Source organism: Apus apus, chromosome 1 (assembly GCF_020740795.1).
Source record: "Apus apus isolate bApuApu2 chromosome 1, bApuApu2.pri.cur, whole genome shotgun sequence".
Classification (NCBI taxonomy): domain Eukaryota; kingdom Metazoa; phylum Chordata; class Aves; order Apodiformes; family Apodidae; genus Apus; species Apus apus.
The window spans coordinates 111,155,316-111,174,906 of record NC_067282.1 but is presented as its reverse complement, the minus strand read 5'-3'; the positions used below and the strand labels follow the sequence as shown (position 1 = coordinate 111,174,906).

Below are 19,591 nucleotides of genomic sequence, written 5' to 3'. Positions count from 1 at the left end.
TGAATCATTAGGAAAGTAGTGGTGCAGGCCAGCTAGGGAGTTTATAGTTAATGCAAATTAATATATGGGAGAAGGAACAACATATGGCTAATTATAGGACTACATCTGTAGTAGCATGGTCTTGCTTGAATATTGGATTACAGTCTAGTCTTGTAATCAAATTGCAAATTACTGTGCAGCATAATTGATGCAAAGAAAATTGTATTTCTAAATTTTAGGCTAGTTGTTTTCCTGCAAGGGAACTTCTTAAACTCTTGTTGAACATTTGAGCAGCTCTAAAAGCACTAAATTAATCACTGATCTCTGCGTGTCCCATGCATTTAAAGGCCAATAAAATACAGCACACTTCTATATAAATGATCTTATTAAATACTGATTATTAAATGTACCATGGTAAAATGGGTCTAGATCATGTCACTGGCTTTCAAAATTATTTGTAGAAGTCAAGTTGATCTACAAAGTTAGTACACTGAACTGCTTGAATATATACAGATTGCTTTATTAATTGGGTGGGGTTTTTTTGTGAATTTCAAGTCATTTTTTTTATGCCAGGGGTCCTGGAAAAGGAACATTTGTCACTGTACCTAAGACACAGACAGATTTTCACTTTATCTGAAAGCTATAGGCTCTTCTTGGCATGCATATTTTTCCATCAGTAAGGAGGACAGCGTGTTTTTAAATAGTACGTTGTCCTTCTGGATGTCCTGGTGAAAGCAATTTAATTTTCTGTGATTACTCAGTTCTGTGTAACTCTTAGTTGGTGGAATGCCCTCTTAAAAATTTAAAAAAAACTTTCTATTATTTTTAAAAAGAAGTTACTTATTCCGGGAATTGTTATCCGAGTAGAGTGATATTTACTTCTCATTCAAAGCCTGGATAACAATTAATGGGGGAAAAAGGAAATTAGTTTCCATTTATAATATTATAGCTGTTTGAAAGATGTACAAATATGTAAAATTTCATGCAAATAACTTAATCATTGCACTTACTGTATGTGGTGTTTGGCCTCAGCTGAAAGCCTGAGGGACTAGCCACGCCTGGCATGAGAGTATGGTGATCAAGAAATGTTGGGTACAGTGGGAGGGCAGACTGAGCTCTGGAACAGAGGCTGTTTTGTTAAGGCTGCATAGTGCTCAGTGTTTCTTCAGCTGGTAGCAACCGGTACAGGTTTGCACAGAAGCAAATGACCTGGAAGCATTATTTTGTATCTATCCCTTATACATATATTACAAATCTGAAACTCTTCAGAACATGTACTTCTGTTTTGCTCTATTTAGCTGCACCTCAACAATAAAGCTTGATGAGTCTGCTGCTTGCTTTTGATAAAGAAGTCCAATTGCATGCTAGTTTCTCCTGTTCTAAATGGTATCTAATTAACCTTATTTGAGTTTAATAAGAAAAGAAAACATCCTCTGGATTTATAAAGGTATTACATCTTGTTTTATTAACCCTGAATTAGTTTGGTTTGCTAAATTAGACCAGTCTTCATGTAAATCCATTTTAAATCTTAACACCATGTAACATAATGGTTTAACTTTGCTTGTTATGAAAAATCACCCACTTTATGGGTTACTTTTTCATTTTTCCAAATGTGTAGCAAGGTGAGGGTTTGTTTCCAAAGAGCACAGGTAGCTCTTTGTTGGCAACAGACACCAACATTGCTCTCCAGTTTATAGCTTCTTGTGCTTTAAAAACTTTGATAAGGCACATTCTGCTTCTTCCTCCATGTGAATGCTAACTTCTGTAGAGTACTGCAGCATGGAAAGATAACAGAATTCAGTCTTAGAGAAGAGGAAGACAAATATTTGGAGGATCTTGAAGTAAAATGATTGCACTCACTGACACCCATGATTTCATTTACTCATACCCTCATACCCAAACTCTTAGAAGTATAAAGGTGTGTGAGTCGGTGCAGATGGGTAGTATCTGACTGTGCCAGTATCTCCAATGTGCAGGGTGGAGGAGAAGGGTAGATAGTTGTCAAGTCTCCCTATATCTGTGGAGTTCCACATGGTGGTGATGGCAAACTTAAGTTCTTACATCTTTTGTATAATAGTTTATGTTTAAAGGTTGTCTTTTATTCTGGGATGGCTCTTAGCCTCAATCTCGCTTACTTCATCTTCCATGAGTCTGTTAGCTGGTTTTCCTTGTTTGGGACTTGTGTTTGAAATCTGTTTCCTTGATGGGCTGCAGGGAGAAAGGCTGAGGAATATTCTAATCTGCAACTCTGTTGCTGTTCTCCCCATGTTAGGATGCAGTGGGTGCTTGTTAATCAGCTGTGTTGCAACCTTTTGAGTTTGGCATAATGTTTTCCTCAGTTTTACTCCTGGAGCATTGTCCTGGGAACAGTCTTCTCTATTTTGGATTAAAATTGCTCTTGAAACCCTGTTGTGCAGTTTCTTCTTGCTCTTGTGCATGCCTGTGTGTACTCTCTTGTTGGCCTCCCGCAGTATTCTATTGATACTTAGCCTGATCTGTTACGTGCAGCACAAACAAGGTGCACAAATGTAGATATTTTCTGGAAAACTTCTTGTTATTTTGTTTCCAGTTCTTAGTATAGAATTGTGCTGCCTTATTGAACAACTGTCAGCTAAGCATAAAATGCTTTGAGAGAGAAAGTTTGGTTTGGGTGCTGCTGTTTCTCCTAGTCTTTCAGTCCACAAACAGTCTTTATAATATCAAAATTAACTGCTTCTCAAATGTCTGTTATTAAGCATATTTTTATTTACAATTTTCATAATAGAAGATTATCACAAATTCCAGGGTGCTGCAAATTAGTGATGAAGTAGTTTTCTGAGTTAAAACCTTGGCTGAACAAGTGTACCATCACTTTCAATTTTCCTTTTGGCTGTAAAGAGAATTTTTTAAAAACAGTGAGTTTTTCAAGTATAACAGAGGTAGGTGATATTTGTAAGTGTAGTCATGCACTGAGGTGTGGAAAGATGAAATTCTGTAGGACCAAAAAAACTTTTTTGGCTCATTACACCTACCTCTTCTTTTGACAGTACACATCTTGACCAGGAGGCAAGCTATCTTCTTGAAATCAATTAACATTTCCAACAGAGATGGAGTAATGCCATGTTTATGCACAGAAATATGTTACAGGCAATGCCATCTGCAGAGTAAAGCTGACTAGCTGCTGCTTCTACAGGATCAAATTTCCTATGACTATGTGAAAAATTCCTCCAAGTGGTGTACACCTTTTTTTCCCCTCAGAGCATCAGCTAGTGAAGAATGGTGTTAAGAAATACGTACAAGATAGTATCTGGTGGAATTGCAGCCTGGGTTCTGAACCTGCTCTAATTCTATGAGTCTTTCATGCTTCCAATGCTGTAAGTGTTGCTGTAGTGCTGAGGAATTGAAACTATTTGGGGATCAAAAGAGAATCAACAGGAACTTCACTAGTGACCTTTAGTCAAGCTGAAGAGAGCCAAAGAAAATCTAACCCATGGACTCTAGCAGGTTTTTTGTTTTGAGTTTGTTTGGGTTTGTTTGGTTTTTTTAGGAAAGGGAGGGTGTAGTATTCTTGTTTAGAAATTCTGGCATGTAGCTGCTCCTTCATTCAAGTTCTCCAGATCATATAAAAAAGAGGCTGCAAACCAGATCCTTCAAATGATGTCAGTATCAGAGAAGCGAATCAAGGGAGATCAGCCTGTCTATGGTATTTCCCACTTTCTGATCACTACATGTCTCAATTAAATTGATAGTTTTTCATTTATATTACTGAAGATAGCTTCTGTTGATTTACCAACATCCTTTCAGTTTCACATGGCTGCTTGCATTTTTCAAGAGCCATGGACAACTGTATACACACATTTGTTTAGTTACTGAATTGCAGGAAATGAGCTTTTCTGGTCAATTTTAGAAACAGATACTAGCTTTTTTCTTCTGTTGCCACTTAGCAGATTTTTTGTGTACTGGTAGCACAGTGTTATGTTGGTCCTTTTTGTCTTTATGAATATAAGAACTAAACACTTGTGCCTCATAATGAAATAGAAATTGCATAATTCTGTTTTGTCAAAGTATTCAGCAGGAGTGTACAAGTCTTTATCCAAAACATGAATTAAAAGCCTCACAACTCAAGTCTTGTGATTATATTTTTTCAGCTTTCACTCATCATCTGAAGATCGTGTTTCAGGAACTTTCTGAAAAATTGTCCTTGTTGCTAAAGCATCTTGTGCTTTTTCACTAAACATGTTTGCATGAAGGAAGGCAATTTTTACCACTTAGCTATTTTAAAACAAACAAACAAAAAAGTGAAAATTAAGAGTTTAATTTTTATAGCTCTATTTCTACAATAAACAAGTCCCAGACTTTTTTGATGGGCAAACACGCCTTTTCTGAAAATGTCTGGCCTAGAATCCAATTATGAGGGCATATTTTATTCTTGCAAAGAATAATTCTGTGGAAAGACAAAAGTAAGGGAATAAGTAGATCTAGGTCCATGGATTTGGGGTTTTTTCCTCTTTATTTTTTTGTTCTGGTAGATTAATAATTAACTTTCTCCAAGGCCACCTTTTAATTTTTGAAAATATGGCAATATTTGACTGTTCACGCTGCACTGTGTACCTGTGTGAGGAGACTGATTCTTTATTTTTCAATGAGGATTTTAACTGGATTTAGAGTAATTATTGATTCACTTGTGAACATTATTTTATATTACTCATTACACCCAGAGCTTTGACTATATAATCTTATATGGTAATGTCATTTTTTTAAAAATAAATTTTCATATCCAGAATCGTGTAATAATGAAACCAAGTCAGATTTAGTACCTTCAAGCAGAAACGCTAGTCAGCAAACTGCTGTTAGAGCTATTGTTTATGCTGTGCACCAGCAGAAGGCTTGCTACTATGTCATTTTACAAAGGACAGAAGGCAGCCTTCCTCTGAAGAAGCTTTGTTTTTCTTATCTGCCTCTAGTTTAGACCACATACTTCAATTAAGCTTACTTGTACAGTTTTAGCTTTTGGATTTTTGCAGTAATATTACATGTTTTGTATCCCCCAATCAAATATGAAATAACAGTATTGTTATTAATGAGAAATTTTACTAAGTAAAAGATTTTGAACCGTTACTCCACAAAAAATTATAAAGCTGTTCCAAATGTTCCTTTTTCCTTCACTCCCATTTAAATGGGTCTTTATAGTGCCTTGAAACCAAGATAAATATATCTCTAGGAGACCAAAATACACATTCTAAATCCATATTTTTCTTATGACAACCTTTCCTATAAGTCTTTGTGCTGTTTCTCAAGATTGTTATCTAAAGCACTCTCCTGAAAATAGAAGGAAAGGAGCTACTTCTAATGATGCTTTCTTTGGAACTTAAAGTTTTATTGATTTCGGGTTGTACCTTCATTTGTATCAGGAAAAGGAAATGCAAAGCTCATAGCAGAGATGTTTATAGCTTCATGAATGTACTTCCCCGAAAACATGTACTTTAATGTGCAGGTTAAAGAAGGATGAGCTTCAGAAATTCTGGTCTTGCTGCTAGCTATGCCAGATTGCTTTGTGGGATGTGAGAATTGATGCTGCACAGTTACATTGGCAATGGAGAGATGTTCTTGCTTCAGTTGCACAGTTGGGCATACTTTATTTGTGTTTCTAGCATGTGTATTACAAACACAATCCAATGGACTGTGATGGCATTGATGTAGCAATGAAACTCAAAGAATCCTGATACAGAGAAGGTAACAGCTCTGAAGTTACTAGTATTAATCATTTTCTAAAACGTACCTCAAACACATGCATGTAAGTTTGTGTGTGCTTGAAAAAATAAAACATGCAGACAGAAGGGTTGCATAGTAAAGTAACTTGGGTGGAATCGATCTCACTGTTTTGGTGCGTAGGTCTTACATAACAAATCTTCCTGATTTATCTTAATTGAAAGAGTCAAACATCCAAAAAGCAATTCATACCCTCTGGAAATGGTTAAAATCAGTAACCTTCTGACTGAATCTTCTCTCCCTCCCCTGCTTCTATTAGCTGTGGGAAAAGCCTTGACAACACATACTAGATACATAATTGCTAACTGTCTGAAGCTAAATGAAATTGACTCTACCTTAGGAAATATTTGAGGTTTTCTGTAGATTGAGTCTTTTTAAACATGGAATATACTTGGTTTTAGTTTAAATTTAGCTTTGGAGATTTCTGTTTCTATTTTAGACCTGGAGAAGGACTTCAGTTTCTCTTGCATTCACCAGTCATTCTAATAAAAGAATGCTACCTTTTCCTCTTAATTATTGCCTCGCTTATGTATGCTGTAATAAACTTTTTTGCATGTAATTTTTTAGACCTCTCCAATACAAAATTCATATAACACCATATGGATACCCACGCAGTTGTCATACAGCTGTCAGCCTTTAGTATTTTAGATGGTGTAGCTAGTAACCTGTTGCCTTCATCCCCCGTGGATACCAGAAAGCTGTAGAATGAGAATCATCTGTGATTTTAGTGAGTTTGCAGCTATTTCTGAATTCTCACCATTCCTCCGCTTTCAGTAAAATTGGATTCCAGTAAAATTTTAGATGTTCACACATTCACATTTGCTTATTTGTTATGCTGGTTTTCATACTAATTTTTGAGTCCAGTTTCTTTATCCCAGTTCTCTCTTCTAGTCTGTTTTCAGCCTGCACTTGTCTGCCACCTTTTTTCTGATCTCTTTAGCCTATGTATTCCCTGGCTGACAGTTCTTCATTCTGTACTTTTTTATCCCCCTGCCCACATATTGTTTCCATTATTTGCTCTAATAAGCTTGGTGAGATGAAGACACTGTTTCCTTTCCTCGTTTTCCAAGAAGTATTCATTTGTTGCATTTAGGCAAACTTTCGCAGTGAACCTGAATTCTACACTACATCTTTCTTTCTTGGCTCAAAAGCACGTGTGCATGTGCAAGATCTAAAATGGGAAGTGTTAGTCTTATCTGTAGTGGTACTTTTTCTTAGAATAAGTTTTTTAATCTTCCTGGAACTTGTGTGATGTTTTAGACTTTTTGCTCCTTTCTGACATGTAAGAGAATATATACTGATCTAGCCATGAGTCTTTGGATGCTGCAGAAACTGCCTGAAATAAGTCTGCAAATGATCTCAGTTTAGCTCCAAAGCTGAAATTTCATCTGTAAAAATGCTATTTTTTATGGAGACTTAGTTGCTGTTCCTCTATTAGTAGTAACCAAAGTCTTCTGTAGGTGCAGATTCCTTTAATTCCTCATGTACCTTCTCAAGTTAACTAAACTACCATGCAACTTGTGTAGAGCTGCCCTCCTGTTCCTCTGACTTCTACTACAATAATCAATAAAACCTGTGTGTGTTTGAGGTGTGAGTCTTGCCTGTTGTCTCTTTTTTTAATCAATTTGGACTGAATTTTAATCCTTAGTGCTATTGCATAAAGCAGATAAAAAACTCTAAAAGGAATGCAGTTTAAAATGCTTGGCAGAGCAAAGTGGCAGTTTTCTTAAGAGGCAAGAATTTGTATCTCACTGTCTACATAATCCAACAGAAGAAAAGCCTTTCTATTATTCAAACCTGAGTATAGAAACTTTTAGAAGATGTGAAGGAGTACACTGAAACCCATATTGATATACAGACTGGATAGCGAAAGGGAAGTGGTAGAGCATAGACTTAGGATTCTGTAAAGGATCTATTAGGGCTGGAAGGGAGAGTCAGAATTTAGAGGAACTGATCAATGAAACATCAGGAAAAATGATCCTGCTTTGTTACAATACTAAAACAATTAAATTGAAGAAAATAAAATAGCATTAATTTGTACCTATAGAGCTTTACCTGTTTTAAGACTGCCCTAGTATTTTGCTTTGATAAGAGCATCATGTCAGCAAAAACACCTCTTGACTGAGGAAAAAAAATAGAAAGCAAAAAAGATGTCTTTCTGTAAATCTCTAGGGAGGAAAAAAACTCTCTCGGTAATGGTGCTATCTGATGGAATAAGTAGCCAAAGAACCTGCATCTAGAAAAGACAGGTGCCATTTCCTGTTCAATTTTATCATCCCTCTCCTAAAGAACAGCACAAAAATATCATCATTACAGATCTGAAAGAAGTGAAAGGGATGTTTGTGAACCTTGGTGCTGCTTGAGGAGAAAGGAGATACTGTATGGCAGATTCGTGGCCTTAATGTAGACAGCTGTGAAATGTTCCAGAGTAAAACCTATCAGCCAACTGAGGCCAGATTACAAAAAGTGTTGGTGACATTCAGTAACACCTTTTACCTAATGAATTGCATGGACAAGACAGTATTATGCTATTTTGCATACCCAAAATGGGGAAAGAAAGCAATGTTCATTTTAAAACACATTTTTTACAATTGGAAATGCCATACAAAATTTCTCAGCTTCGGGATTCTTGATAAGAAACTTGTATTTTTGGCTTTCCTCCAGATGTGGGAAGCTTATAATTACTAACACACATTGTCTTTCAAATTAGTGTTTTAAAGCCAAAAACCTCAACAGTGTCTTTTGCTTCTCCACAGCAGCACTGGAATGGCTGTTAGGTGTCTGAATAGATTATTACCTCCACTGCTGGTTTGAGGCCACCCCAGAATATTGAGGAGTTGTTGCTACCATTTGTGCATGAGAGGATAAATAAGTGTTAGGACAAATGTCCTATATAAGCCTGCAGCATGGAAATGACAGTAGCTACTGCTACTATTTTTTTTTTTTTACCTTCAGCACTAAGATAGAATTTTTTTTCTTTGTAAGATAATGGTAAACTGAGTAAAATAATCTTGGGAAATCCTCGTGGAGCTTACACTCTAAAGTGAGTGAAAAAAATAAATTGTTAAAATAAAATTTATAATGGAGCTTTATGATGGATGGATGGATGAAAGCACTTCAGATGTTTCCCCTTGCATGAAGGAGTGTCTCAGATAGATATGGGTCTTTCCTGGGATGGGTGACAGTTCGGGACCATGTGGCTCAGAATTAGAGGTGAGACCAGAAACTGGGATATTGTATTGGGACTTTGTTGCAGACCACCTGATCAGGGTGAAGAAATGGGTGAAGTCTTCTTTAAACGGCTGACAAAATTTCTGAATCACAGACTGTGGTCGTGATGGAGAATTTTAACTCCTGGCATCTGCTGAAAGGGCCGTTTGGTAGGATCTAAGTTGTCCCAGAGATTGATGGAGGATGTTGGGGAAAAAAAAATTTATACAGGCACTGGAATAGCCAGCCAGGTTATTATAATAATGGGCCACAATTATTATAATGGCTATGAAATTGTTGAGTCCAAGATCACAAGTAGATTGAGGGGCCAAAAAGGAACAGAGTACAAACCTTGAACAGAGAATATTCAAGAAACTGGTAAATGGGGAGCTCATGGGAGACAGCTCTAAAAGGCAAGGGGAAGCTGGCCGTCCTTTAAGAACAATATTCTCCAAGCACAAGAATGGTCCATCTCAGTGCTTAGGAAAGCCCTGGAGAGGTTGACTTGGCTAAGCAGCAAGGTCATGATGGAGCTCCAGTCCTAAATCAGTATACAGGAGGTGGAAACGGGGGTGGGCTGCAAAGGAGGAATTTAGAAACATTGCTTGGCTGGATCTGGGTAGTGTTGGGAAAGCCAGAGCTGAGATGGAGTTGACACTTGAAAAGGCAGCAAGAATGGCTTCTACTGCTACTTCGGTAGTGGCTGAACAAGGGAAGTGTGTGCCCATTTCTAACTTTCTGAAAGGTGATGTTTTATATGTTTTTCAGAAGTCTTTTTGTGTACCTGTGCTTTCTGACAATTTTTCCTTAATACAAAGAAAAAGGAATTCTAACAGAAACATGTGAAGGTTTTGTTTTGGTTTTTTTGTTTGGTTGGTTGGTTTGTTTTTTGTTTTTTTCCTCACTTGCTATTGTCAAGAATAGTATATAGTTTGGTATGATATGTTTCTCTTTCCAGAGAAGAGTGGTTGTAGTTTTAAGATCATGAGTTATGCTAAGGAGCACCTTTCCCCTTGAGTACTCTCATCATTAGCATAAAAGATTGTTCTAGAAAACAACAGAGATAAATTCCTGCACTTTTTTGGAAAAGCACTGTCATGTAATGTATACTAGAGTGAATGGAAAAATAGGAGACATCTATCCTTTAAATAAACAAAATGGTTTTGAATCAGGCAACTCTTCTAGTTTGATACTAGTGACTGGAAATACCAGCTGCTGTAGTCTTGTGAAAAACTTGGGAGAGAAGTCTCTGGGTAGGTAGCAGAAGAGCTGTGAGGACTGCTCTGCTCCCATTAGCATACCTCTCATCTGGGGCTAAGTGGACAGAAAGTAAATCCCATGTTTTCTGCAGAAGCAATTCCCATGCATATTTTGAGGAGAAGGAAGGGCTTGAATCCTAGCATGAGGTCATTCCCACATTCCTATCTCCAGGACTGGAGATATCCTTTTCCTTGACATTCGTTGAAGCCTCAAACTCTGAATCAACTAGTAACAGTGTATCTACCAAGTTGATAAATTAATTAGATATGAGAATTTTGCATGCTAGGGGTTGGATAGTGAGCTCTTGCCTGAGAAGGGTTTCTGCAATCAGACTGAATGTTGTTTTCAATACTGTTCTGTTTCAGAATACAGTTTGTTTAAAAACTTCTTGAAATGCAGAAAAGATATTTTAGAGAATGACAGTTCTGTTTTGGAGTATTGCAGTTTGGCTTGTGTTTAAGGAGCAGAGAACCAGATCCACAGAAAGAGTTCAGATCTCCAAAAAGGACTTTTAAGTAAAGGTTTAAGTAACAAAGTCTAAATTTAATCTGTAAAAAACCTTTTGCATTTTCACAGGGATCTGAATTTTCACTGTTGAATTCCTTTATTGCTCAAAGCTCTGCTTTTCTTCATGTCTTGGATTCTGTTCATCTTCTTAGGGCTTAGTGATGAAGTGTCTGTTTTCTTTTCCTCAAGTGTGTGTCAGTCCTTGTTTGAAACTTCAGATTGGACCTGCAGCTTTTGACAGCTCTAGCATCTGTCTCCTAATCCTCGAAGCATACTTTTACCACCCCTACTATATTGGACCATATATAAAATGTATTCTGTGTATTCTGTGTTTTTCAATCTCATTCTGTATTAGCATAAACAACAGTTATGTACAGTGGCTGATCAAAAGCTATGTGTGTTAGTTCATGGCACAGGCTACATATCCTGTTTGTCTGCAACATCACACTATGTATAGGAAATCGATTTCATAGAATCATAGAATCACAGGGGTTGGAAGGGACCTCGAAAGATCATCTAGTCCAACCCCCCCGCCAGAGCAGGGTCACCTAGAGTACATCACACAGGAAGGCGTCCAGGCGGGTTTTGAATGTCTCCAGAGAAGGAGACTCCACAGCCTCTCTGGGCAGCCTGTTCCAGGGCTCTGTCACTCTCACAGTAAAAAATTTTTTTCTGATATTCACCTTAAACCTCCTATGCTCCAGTTTGTATCCATTACTCCTTGTCCTATCACTGGTCATCACTGAAAAAAGCTTAACTCCATCTTCTTGACACTCACCCTTTACATATTTGTAAACATTGATGAGGTCCCCCCTCAGTCTCCTTTTCTCCAAACTAAAGAGACCCAGCTCCCTCAGCCTTTCCTCATAAGGGAGATGTTCCACTCCCTTAATCATCTTTGTGGCTCTGTGCTGGACTCTTTCAAGCAGTTCCCTGTCCTTCTTGAACTGAGGGGCCCAGAACTGGACACAATACTCCAGATGTGGCCTCACCAATGCAGAATAGAGGGGGAGGAGAACCTCTCTTGACCGACTAACCACACCCTTTCTAATACACCCCAGGATGCCATTGGCCTTCTTAGCCACAAGGGCACATTGCTGGCTCATGGTCATCCTCCTGTCTACCATGACCCCCAGGTCCCTTTCACCTACACTGCTCTCCAGCAGGTCAGCCCCCAACCTGTACTGGTACATGGCGTTTTTCTTCCCCAAATGCAAAATTCTACACTTGCTCTTGTTAAACTTCATCAGGTTTTCCCCCGCCCAAGTCTCCAGCCTGTCTAAGTCTCTCTGAATGGCAGCACAGCCTTCTGGTGTGTCAGCCACTCCTCCCAGCTTGGTGTCATCAGCAAACTTGCTGAGGGTACATTCTGTGCCCTCATCCAGGTCGTTGATGAAGATATTGAACAACACCGGTCCCAGTACCGACCCCTGAGGGACTCCACTAGTCACAGGCCTCCAACTAGATTCTGCCCCATTGACTACAACTCTCTGACTTCTTCCTTTCAACCAGTTCTTGATCCACCTCACTGCCTGATCCTCAAACCCATACTTGATCAACTTATCTACAAGGATGCTGTGGGAGACAGTGTCAAATGCTTTACTGAAATCAAGATAGACCACATCTACCGCTCTACCATCATCTATCCACCTAGTAATTTCCTCATAGAAGGCTATGAGGTTAGTCAAACATGACTTACCCTTGGTAAAACCATGTTGACTGCTCTTGATGACCCCCATCTCCTTGATATGTCTAGAGATAGTGCCAAGGATAAGTTGTTCCATCACCTTTCCAGGGACGGAGGTGAGGCTGACCGGCCTATAGTTACCCGGGTCCTCCTTCTTGTAGACTGGAGTGACATTTGCTATCCTCCAGTCCTCAGGCACCTCTCCTGTTACCCATGACTTACCGAAGATGATGGAGAGTGGACTAGCAATGACCTCCGCCAGCTCCCTCAGCACCCTTGAATGCATTTCATCCGGACCCATCGATTTATGGATGTCTAGATTACGCAACTGATCCCTAACCCAATCCTCATCTACCGTGGCAAACTCCTCCTTTATCTTGACTTCTACTGGGGCTATATGAAACTGGGGCTCCTGGGGAAAGCCTGCAGGAGTAAAGACAGAGGCAAAGAAGGCATTCAGTACCTCTGCCTTCTTTAAATCCTCTGTCACCAAGGCACCCACCTCATTCAGCAGTGGGCCTATATTGCCTCTGGTATTAGTTTTGTTGGCTATGTATTTGAAAAAGCCCGACTTGCAAGGTTAAGTTCCAAGGAGGCCTTAGCTTTCCTAGTTGCCTCCCTACATTCTCTGACAACAGTCCTATATTCCTCCCAAGTAACCAGCCCCTCCTTCCATGATCTATACATTTTCCTTTTCCGTTTGAGTTTGCCCAGCAGTTCCTTTTTTAACCACGCTGGTCTCCTAGCTCCCTTACTAGATTTTCTACCCATTGGGACACACTGATCCTGTGCTTGCAAGAAGTGGTCCTTGAATGTTGTCCAGCTATCTTGAGCCCCTTACCTTCTAGCACTCTGTCCCATGGGACTTCCCTTAACAATTGATTGAGGAGGCCAAAGTTTGCTCTGTGGAAGTCTTACTGCTTTCTTCCTGAAAGAGGGATATTCTATATATGGCAAACAAATAAGAGAATTTACTTTTCTCTGTTTAAAACTTGAATTACTCAGTAAAAATTTCTTAAAATTGGACATATTGTTTAAAATTACTAGTGATTATGGCATATGGAGAGAGACAAACAGGCTATTTGATATGGGTTCTTCCTTTTGGAAACAGGATGGCTGGAGAATGAACTGAGAGCAGGGTGGGGTGTTTGTTGATGAGAAGCTCAACATGAGCTGGCAGTGTGTGCTCACAGCCCAGAAAGTCAGCTGTGTCCTGGGCTGCATCAAAAGAAGTGTGGCCAGCAGGTCAAGGGAAGTGATTCTTCACTTCTATTCTGCTCTTGTGAGACCCCACCTGGAGTGCTGTGTCCAGTTCTGGAGCCCCCAACACAAGAAAGGCATGGAGCTGTTGGAAGGAGTCCAGAGGAGGGCCACATAGAGGATCAGAGGGCTGGAGCACCTCTCCTATGAAGGCAGGCTGAGAGAGTTGGGGCTGTTCAGCCTGGAGAAGAGAAGGCTCCAGGGAGACCTTATAGCAGCCTTTCAGTACCTGAAGGGGCTACACGAAAGCTGGAGAGGGTCTTTTTATGAGGGCTTGTAGTGATAAGATGAGGAGGAACAGTTTTGAACTGGAAGATGGTGGATTTAGATTAGATATGAGGAAGAAATTCTTCACTGTGAGTGTGATGAGGCACTGGCACAGGTTGCCCAGGAAGGTTGTGGATGCCCCATCCCTGGAAGTATTCAGGTGCAGGTTGGATGGGGATCTTAGCAACCTGGTCTAGTGGGAGGCGTCCCTGCCCATGCAGGGGGGTTGGAACTAGATGATCTTTAAGGTCCCTTCCAGCCCAAACCATTCCATGACTCTATGAAACTAGTTTAAGACATGATCAATGAGGAGCTACTATTTTTATGTTACCTCGTATAAACTATCTAGTTGGTTTAGAGCACTCGAGCAAGGAATGAGAAATGCTGCAATTTTCTGTTCTGCCTGCTGGAGCACTCCCAAGCCCTCTGGAGGTGTTCCAGGTCATGGGGAAGTTACAGACTTTTGACAAACAAGTGCATTGTATTTAAACATCTATGTGCAGTAATTGTCAGTGTCCTTCTATCCATTTCAGCTTTGGCTTGACTGCTTATTCTTAGAGAATGCCACTGAGATAGGATGAGGTTCTCCAAGAAACCTAGACAAGAATGTCCCTCTCTTTGGAGGAAGAAAATGTTTCTAGTGCAGCTCCTCAAAGCCCCTGCTGTGTAGTCTCATTTTGGTGTTGTTTCACTTCAAGTTTTTAAGTGTATTATTTGTTGGGTTAGTATAAGATAGGGAATATATTATGCATCAATTCTTAATTGCCTAATTTTGACAACATTAATTAGTTTAATGAAATGAAGCAAGTGATAAAGCTTTTCAACTGAAAATGTCCTAAATGCTACAGTATTTTGAACTGTTTTAATAACTTTTTCTTCCATATGTGTGATGCTAAAGTTATGTTCCTGTTCTTCATAGAGCCACTTGTGCTTTAAGTACTGTGAATAGTCAAAATCCTACAGGACATTTGATAGCGTATCTTACATAAGTATTTGCAAGATTATAAACCAAAAGCTTTTAAATCTTAATTTCCAAAATAATCACATTCACTGTACACATCAGGGACAGCAGCATATGGAATAGATTTCTTGAATGGTGCAGGATTGCTGTGTGCGGCAACAGCTTTTAACTCCTACGTTTCTTTCAATGCACTTAGCCATGACTTTGAGAATAAAAATACAGCCTTTTAATGGTTGCCAAAACATCTACAAATTCTTCTTTTCCTTTATGTGAAATAGGAATGTAATGCTAACAGATAAATTTGGTTCATCTGCAAAGTGGTGTGTGCACACACCACTGAATATAGGCATGTTACAGTTAGAAGAGGATTTGAGGGCAATTGCAGTGTTCCTTTTATGAAAATCCTTTCAGAGGCTAAATTAGCCAGAACACCTAACAGTACATACTAGAAGTCAAGTCAGCTAAATGTACTCACCCTCTTAGCAGTGTTCCTTCATAGTGCTAATAACTACTAGTATTATTGCTATGTTAGAGTTAATACATGTAACAATACTGTAGCTTAGCAGTAACAACATAATTAATAAAAAAGCTTGTTCAGTTTAGTTTAGACCGATCAGTTTGTAAGCTTCTTGAAACAAATATATTTAGGAACTGTATTTGACAGAAAAGCTGTAGACAGGCCTTTCAGAATTACTCCAAACCTGAAATGCAATTAAGTCCTCAGTTCTGACATCCTTTTCTTTGCTGTTCTGCAGATTGCTTGAGCAAAGGGTAGTGCTTGGACTTTTGCAGTATCTCGGCTGAATTTGTGTAATGTATCAGCTTTCTGATGAGACCTGTGTATATGAAGGATAGGTTTCCATAGCTGAAAAGAGTAGCATGTGCTGCTTCTGCTGAACCTAACCTTCTTCAATGCAAGGTAGATGTAATTTGGTACAACATAATGCTTCCCAGTTTTTCTGATAGATGATAAAAAGATAGATGTTATTAGACATGAACATGGCACACACACACACACAGAAATTCTGCTGTTTGTTTGCAAACTCATTTTTATTGATTTCTATTCATAGTAGTATTGATTTTTGTTTACAGGGCTTCAAAAGGCATTATTCACTATCTACAGTAATCTTTCCAGATGCTTTTATTTTAAGTGGCATCTGGTGTTTTACAGGTTCATGTCTTATGATGTTTTGAAATGAAAAATGGGGTAAATGTTTGTGTTAGTACTTGTTTATGCACATATCTTTAGATATTTCAGAAGGGCTTAACTTTTTTATTGCTATTCTCCAATCCAGCCTTTGTATGCTATTAATAGTGGGATATTGTGTTTTTTTTGTTTTAAATTGTGATGGTTGGAAAAGGTATGTAAGCTAGATGTAGCTCATCAAGGAACCCAGGTAGCCTACTGCCTGTCTGCTCACATGCTCTTACTCTCTGGCCATAAAGCTTCTTCCCCATCATGTTACTGAAATTCAGGTGCTGCATCATTGTATGAACAGACCTTAACTATTCGTGTCATGTTGACTAGATTTTGGCCATGCACTAAATGCATTCCTGTGCACACAACAAGAGAAAGGTCTTAATTTAAGAGAAAAGTGTAGCCTGTGATGATCAGGTTTGATGAGAACAGAGAATATGAGAGGAATGCAAAACCAGGTAGCTGTTAAGAAACTAACTCCTATGACCATATAGTAAGCACTGATTTATAGTTTCAAATGCAATATAGTGATTTTGATTTCAGATAGGCTTCCCTTAAGATGACAAGGTGTTTTTTTAAGGAGGAACAGGGTATTTACTTTCCTAAAATCATGTCCTTTGTGGATATTTGAATTTAGAACCCCCCCCAAATTTGGCAACTAAAATTACAGGTCTCATTGTAAGACTTAGCCACATGCTAACACAGTGTTTTCTTTTCAGCTCACAAAGAAAAGCACCATACTTAGGTCATGTGATTCCTTGACTTTCAGAATAACTAAGCAACAAGCGCCACGGGAACGACTGTTCTGAAAATCTAATTGATATGTAGTACAAAGTATTTAAATATTAATTTTGGGCATTTAATTTTGTTTTTCTCATACTATGGTTCCTAACTGCGACATATCTGCTACATGTGGTTTTGTATTCCAGTTGGCCAATTTACTGAGGCATTTATCGGATTTTTAAATTAATTTTGTTTTGTGTTGTGAAATTTCTCTGGATTTTTTTTTCATTGTCTGATGCTCAGCGAAAACAAAAAAAAGCACACCAAAATAAGAGAGAGCACACAACAGATCTTGCTCATTTCCTTTGCTTTTGTTTTACAGGAGACACATGAAATTGTGGCTATCAAGAAATTCAAAGACAGTGAAGGTAACTTTTTCAGCTACATAATCTTTCATGTTAATAACTACATTGTTAATACCTCTTCAGTTAAAATAAGAAGTCTCATATATCAAGACATGATTTTAAAGTTATAACTATTTATTAGCTGTGTGCATATTCAAGATACTTGATCCTTCATACCTGCCCAAGGACTGCATAATACAGTCCAACTAGATATCTGCCTTTCTATCTTGGAGCATCTTTCTCAATGTGGCTGAGATTGTGGTGCCATACATGGTGGTACCAATTGGAAGCTGGATGTGATCAGAAAATGGCAAAAACTCCTCTTGTAGTGGTGGCTTGCTGAGTCTTTAGGCTTTATCCTGATTTGTGCCAGGATGAAGCCAATTCCCTTTTTAGTGATTTTTTTTTTTCTTCGGTGAGCTCTATTTTACCTAGCAGCAAGTTTTCCAGCGTGAAATGGTGACAGGCTTTATCACCCTTCATCTGTGGGATGAGATCTAAATGTTAGGAGGACTTGAAAGAGTAAATGGAGGAGACTGAGAAAAGTCACTGAGAGGTTCAGTGGAATGAAGAGGAATTAGGGAGCTCTCAGGGATCTGTGGAAGGATTTGAAGGAGCTGGGTGGCGAGGCCGCAGCTCTGCCCTCTCTTCAGGAGGCTCCACTCTCCACAGGAAACGCGCTCATTGCCCCTTGGCAGCTTCTGTGGACTTTCCAGTGTTGCTGAACTTGTTGAAAAGGGGCAAGAGCCAAGTCCTGCAAGGCTTACTGTTGCTGGCAAAGTGGCAAGTTACTGCCAGTGCTGCACACACCTATTCCTCACCCAGCAGTAATAAAACCAAAGATCTGGACAAGACAAGACAAGACTGGCTTTCTGACCTGTGCTTGTTGGGGGACAGTGAATCTAAGTATCCTATCATAGGCAAAACTGGCAATCAGTCATGAGTGACTGCCTACCTTGGGAACATCAGAAGCTAGCCCTGATTCCTTGTAGGCTATCATAAACAAAAGGAGAAGCCAAGTACAAAGTAATCAGAGAAGTCATCCTAGTCTAAGGGGATGCAGCTATGAGTTGCTGTATAGCAAGGCTTTAGCTGAAAGCTATCATTGTGATTTAAAGAAACATAAGCCACTTTATTTTGTTAGCCAGTTTTGTTTTTTGTTACTCTTGTATGATTGCTGGTGGCCATAGAGGTGTGGTTGATTACAAGGACTGTAATTTTCATACTCGGGCACAGCAAAGCCACGTGTGTCTGTTGTTTTATGCAATTCAGACTTTTTGCTTTCCTGAAGATTTTGGCAGACACTTGAAGAGTATATTTGATTAATCTCTTAGCTCTGCTATTCAGAAGTCAGTTTTAAATCCCAGTTAAAGAATGTAGGAGATAATTTGATTGTGGTGACTATGTTGACCAGGTCCTGAGAATACTACAGACTTCCTCTTTGACTATTCAGTACAGATCCTAGGCAATTAATTTCAGTATTAAGCCTTAAACAGGATTATTGTATTAGCCTGTTGACCAAAAATGCAAACAAAAAATGTAACATTGCCATTAGGTCTGGCTTTCCAAGAGTATTATGTAATACCAGTTTACATGACTGATGCCTGCTTTTCAGAGTTGTAGCTAGCTGTTTACAAGTTTCTGGAAATATGACAGAAGTTCTTTTAATGGGTTTGATTCAGCCCATTTCACATCTGTCTCATTAATATGGCAGTTCATTAGAAATCTGAATATACTGTAATCGTTTCTATTGCCATTTTTGTTTTGCTGAATTTTTGCTGTTGACATATGCATGCTAAATGTGCTAGAAAGTGAGTGTCTAGTTAGAGATGAAATTATGTAATCAAACTGATGCAAGCCAACAGTGAGCACTTAGTTTAAAAATGAAATTATTTAGATTGCTCTAAATTAGATCATTTTTAATCAAAACATTTGTGATTATAATATTTTGTTTTCCTCTTCCCTCTTGCTACACTTCAGTTTTTATATTTTTTTCTCTTCTGATTATGACTATATGCTTTTGCATGACCCATCTTACCCTGTCTCCTCTGCAGACCTGTGTTTGCCTTTTGTTTGCTTGGAAAAACAGTTTATCTTCATTTTTTCCTCTTTCTCTGTCTCTGACTTTGTGGTACACGACCTGCAAATGTGATTTAGCTTTACATTTATGCAGCCATGTTCCATGTACTATCCTTCTATTGTGGATAGCAGTTCCAACAGATTAAGAACCTGCTTCTACATGCACATGGATAACTTTACTGAGTTAATGTATTTCATTTTGCTAAATCAAAAATAAAACCTAATACAATCTGGTTTACTTGACATTTTGTTGGTAGTATCCTTTAGAACCCAGTAAGGTCAGGGTCTCTTGTTCATAAGCAGTGTAT

The 19,591-nt window shown here is 38.7% G+C and overlaps 1 protein-coding gene across 9 annotated transcripts in view; it reads left to right on the top strand.

Moving 5' to 3' along the window:
* Nucleotides 1–19,591, top strand: part of CDKL5 (cyclin dependent kinase like 5) — a 135,353-nt gene that overhangs the window by 58,179 nt on the left and 57,583 nt on the right. For all 9 annotated transcript variants that reach the window (XM_051608157.1, XM_051608155.1, XM_051608148.1 and 6 more), the window contains exon 4: nucleotides 17,183–17,228. In XM_051608157.1, the coding sequence (XP_051464117.1) occupies nucleotides 17,183–17,228 (46 nt within the window). The remainder of the gene's footprint in view (nucleotides 1–17,182; nucleotides 17,229–19,591) is intronic.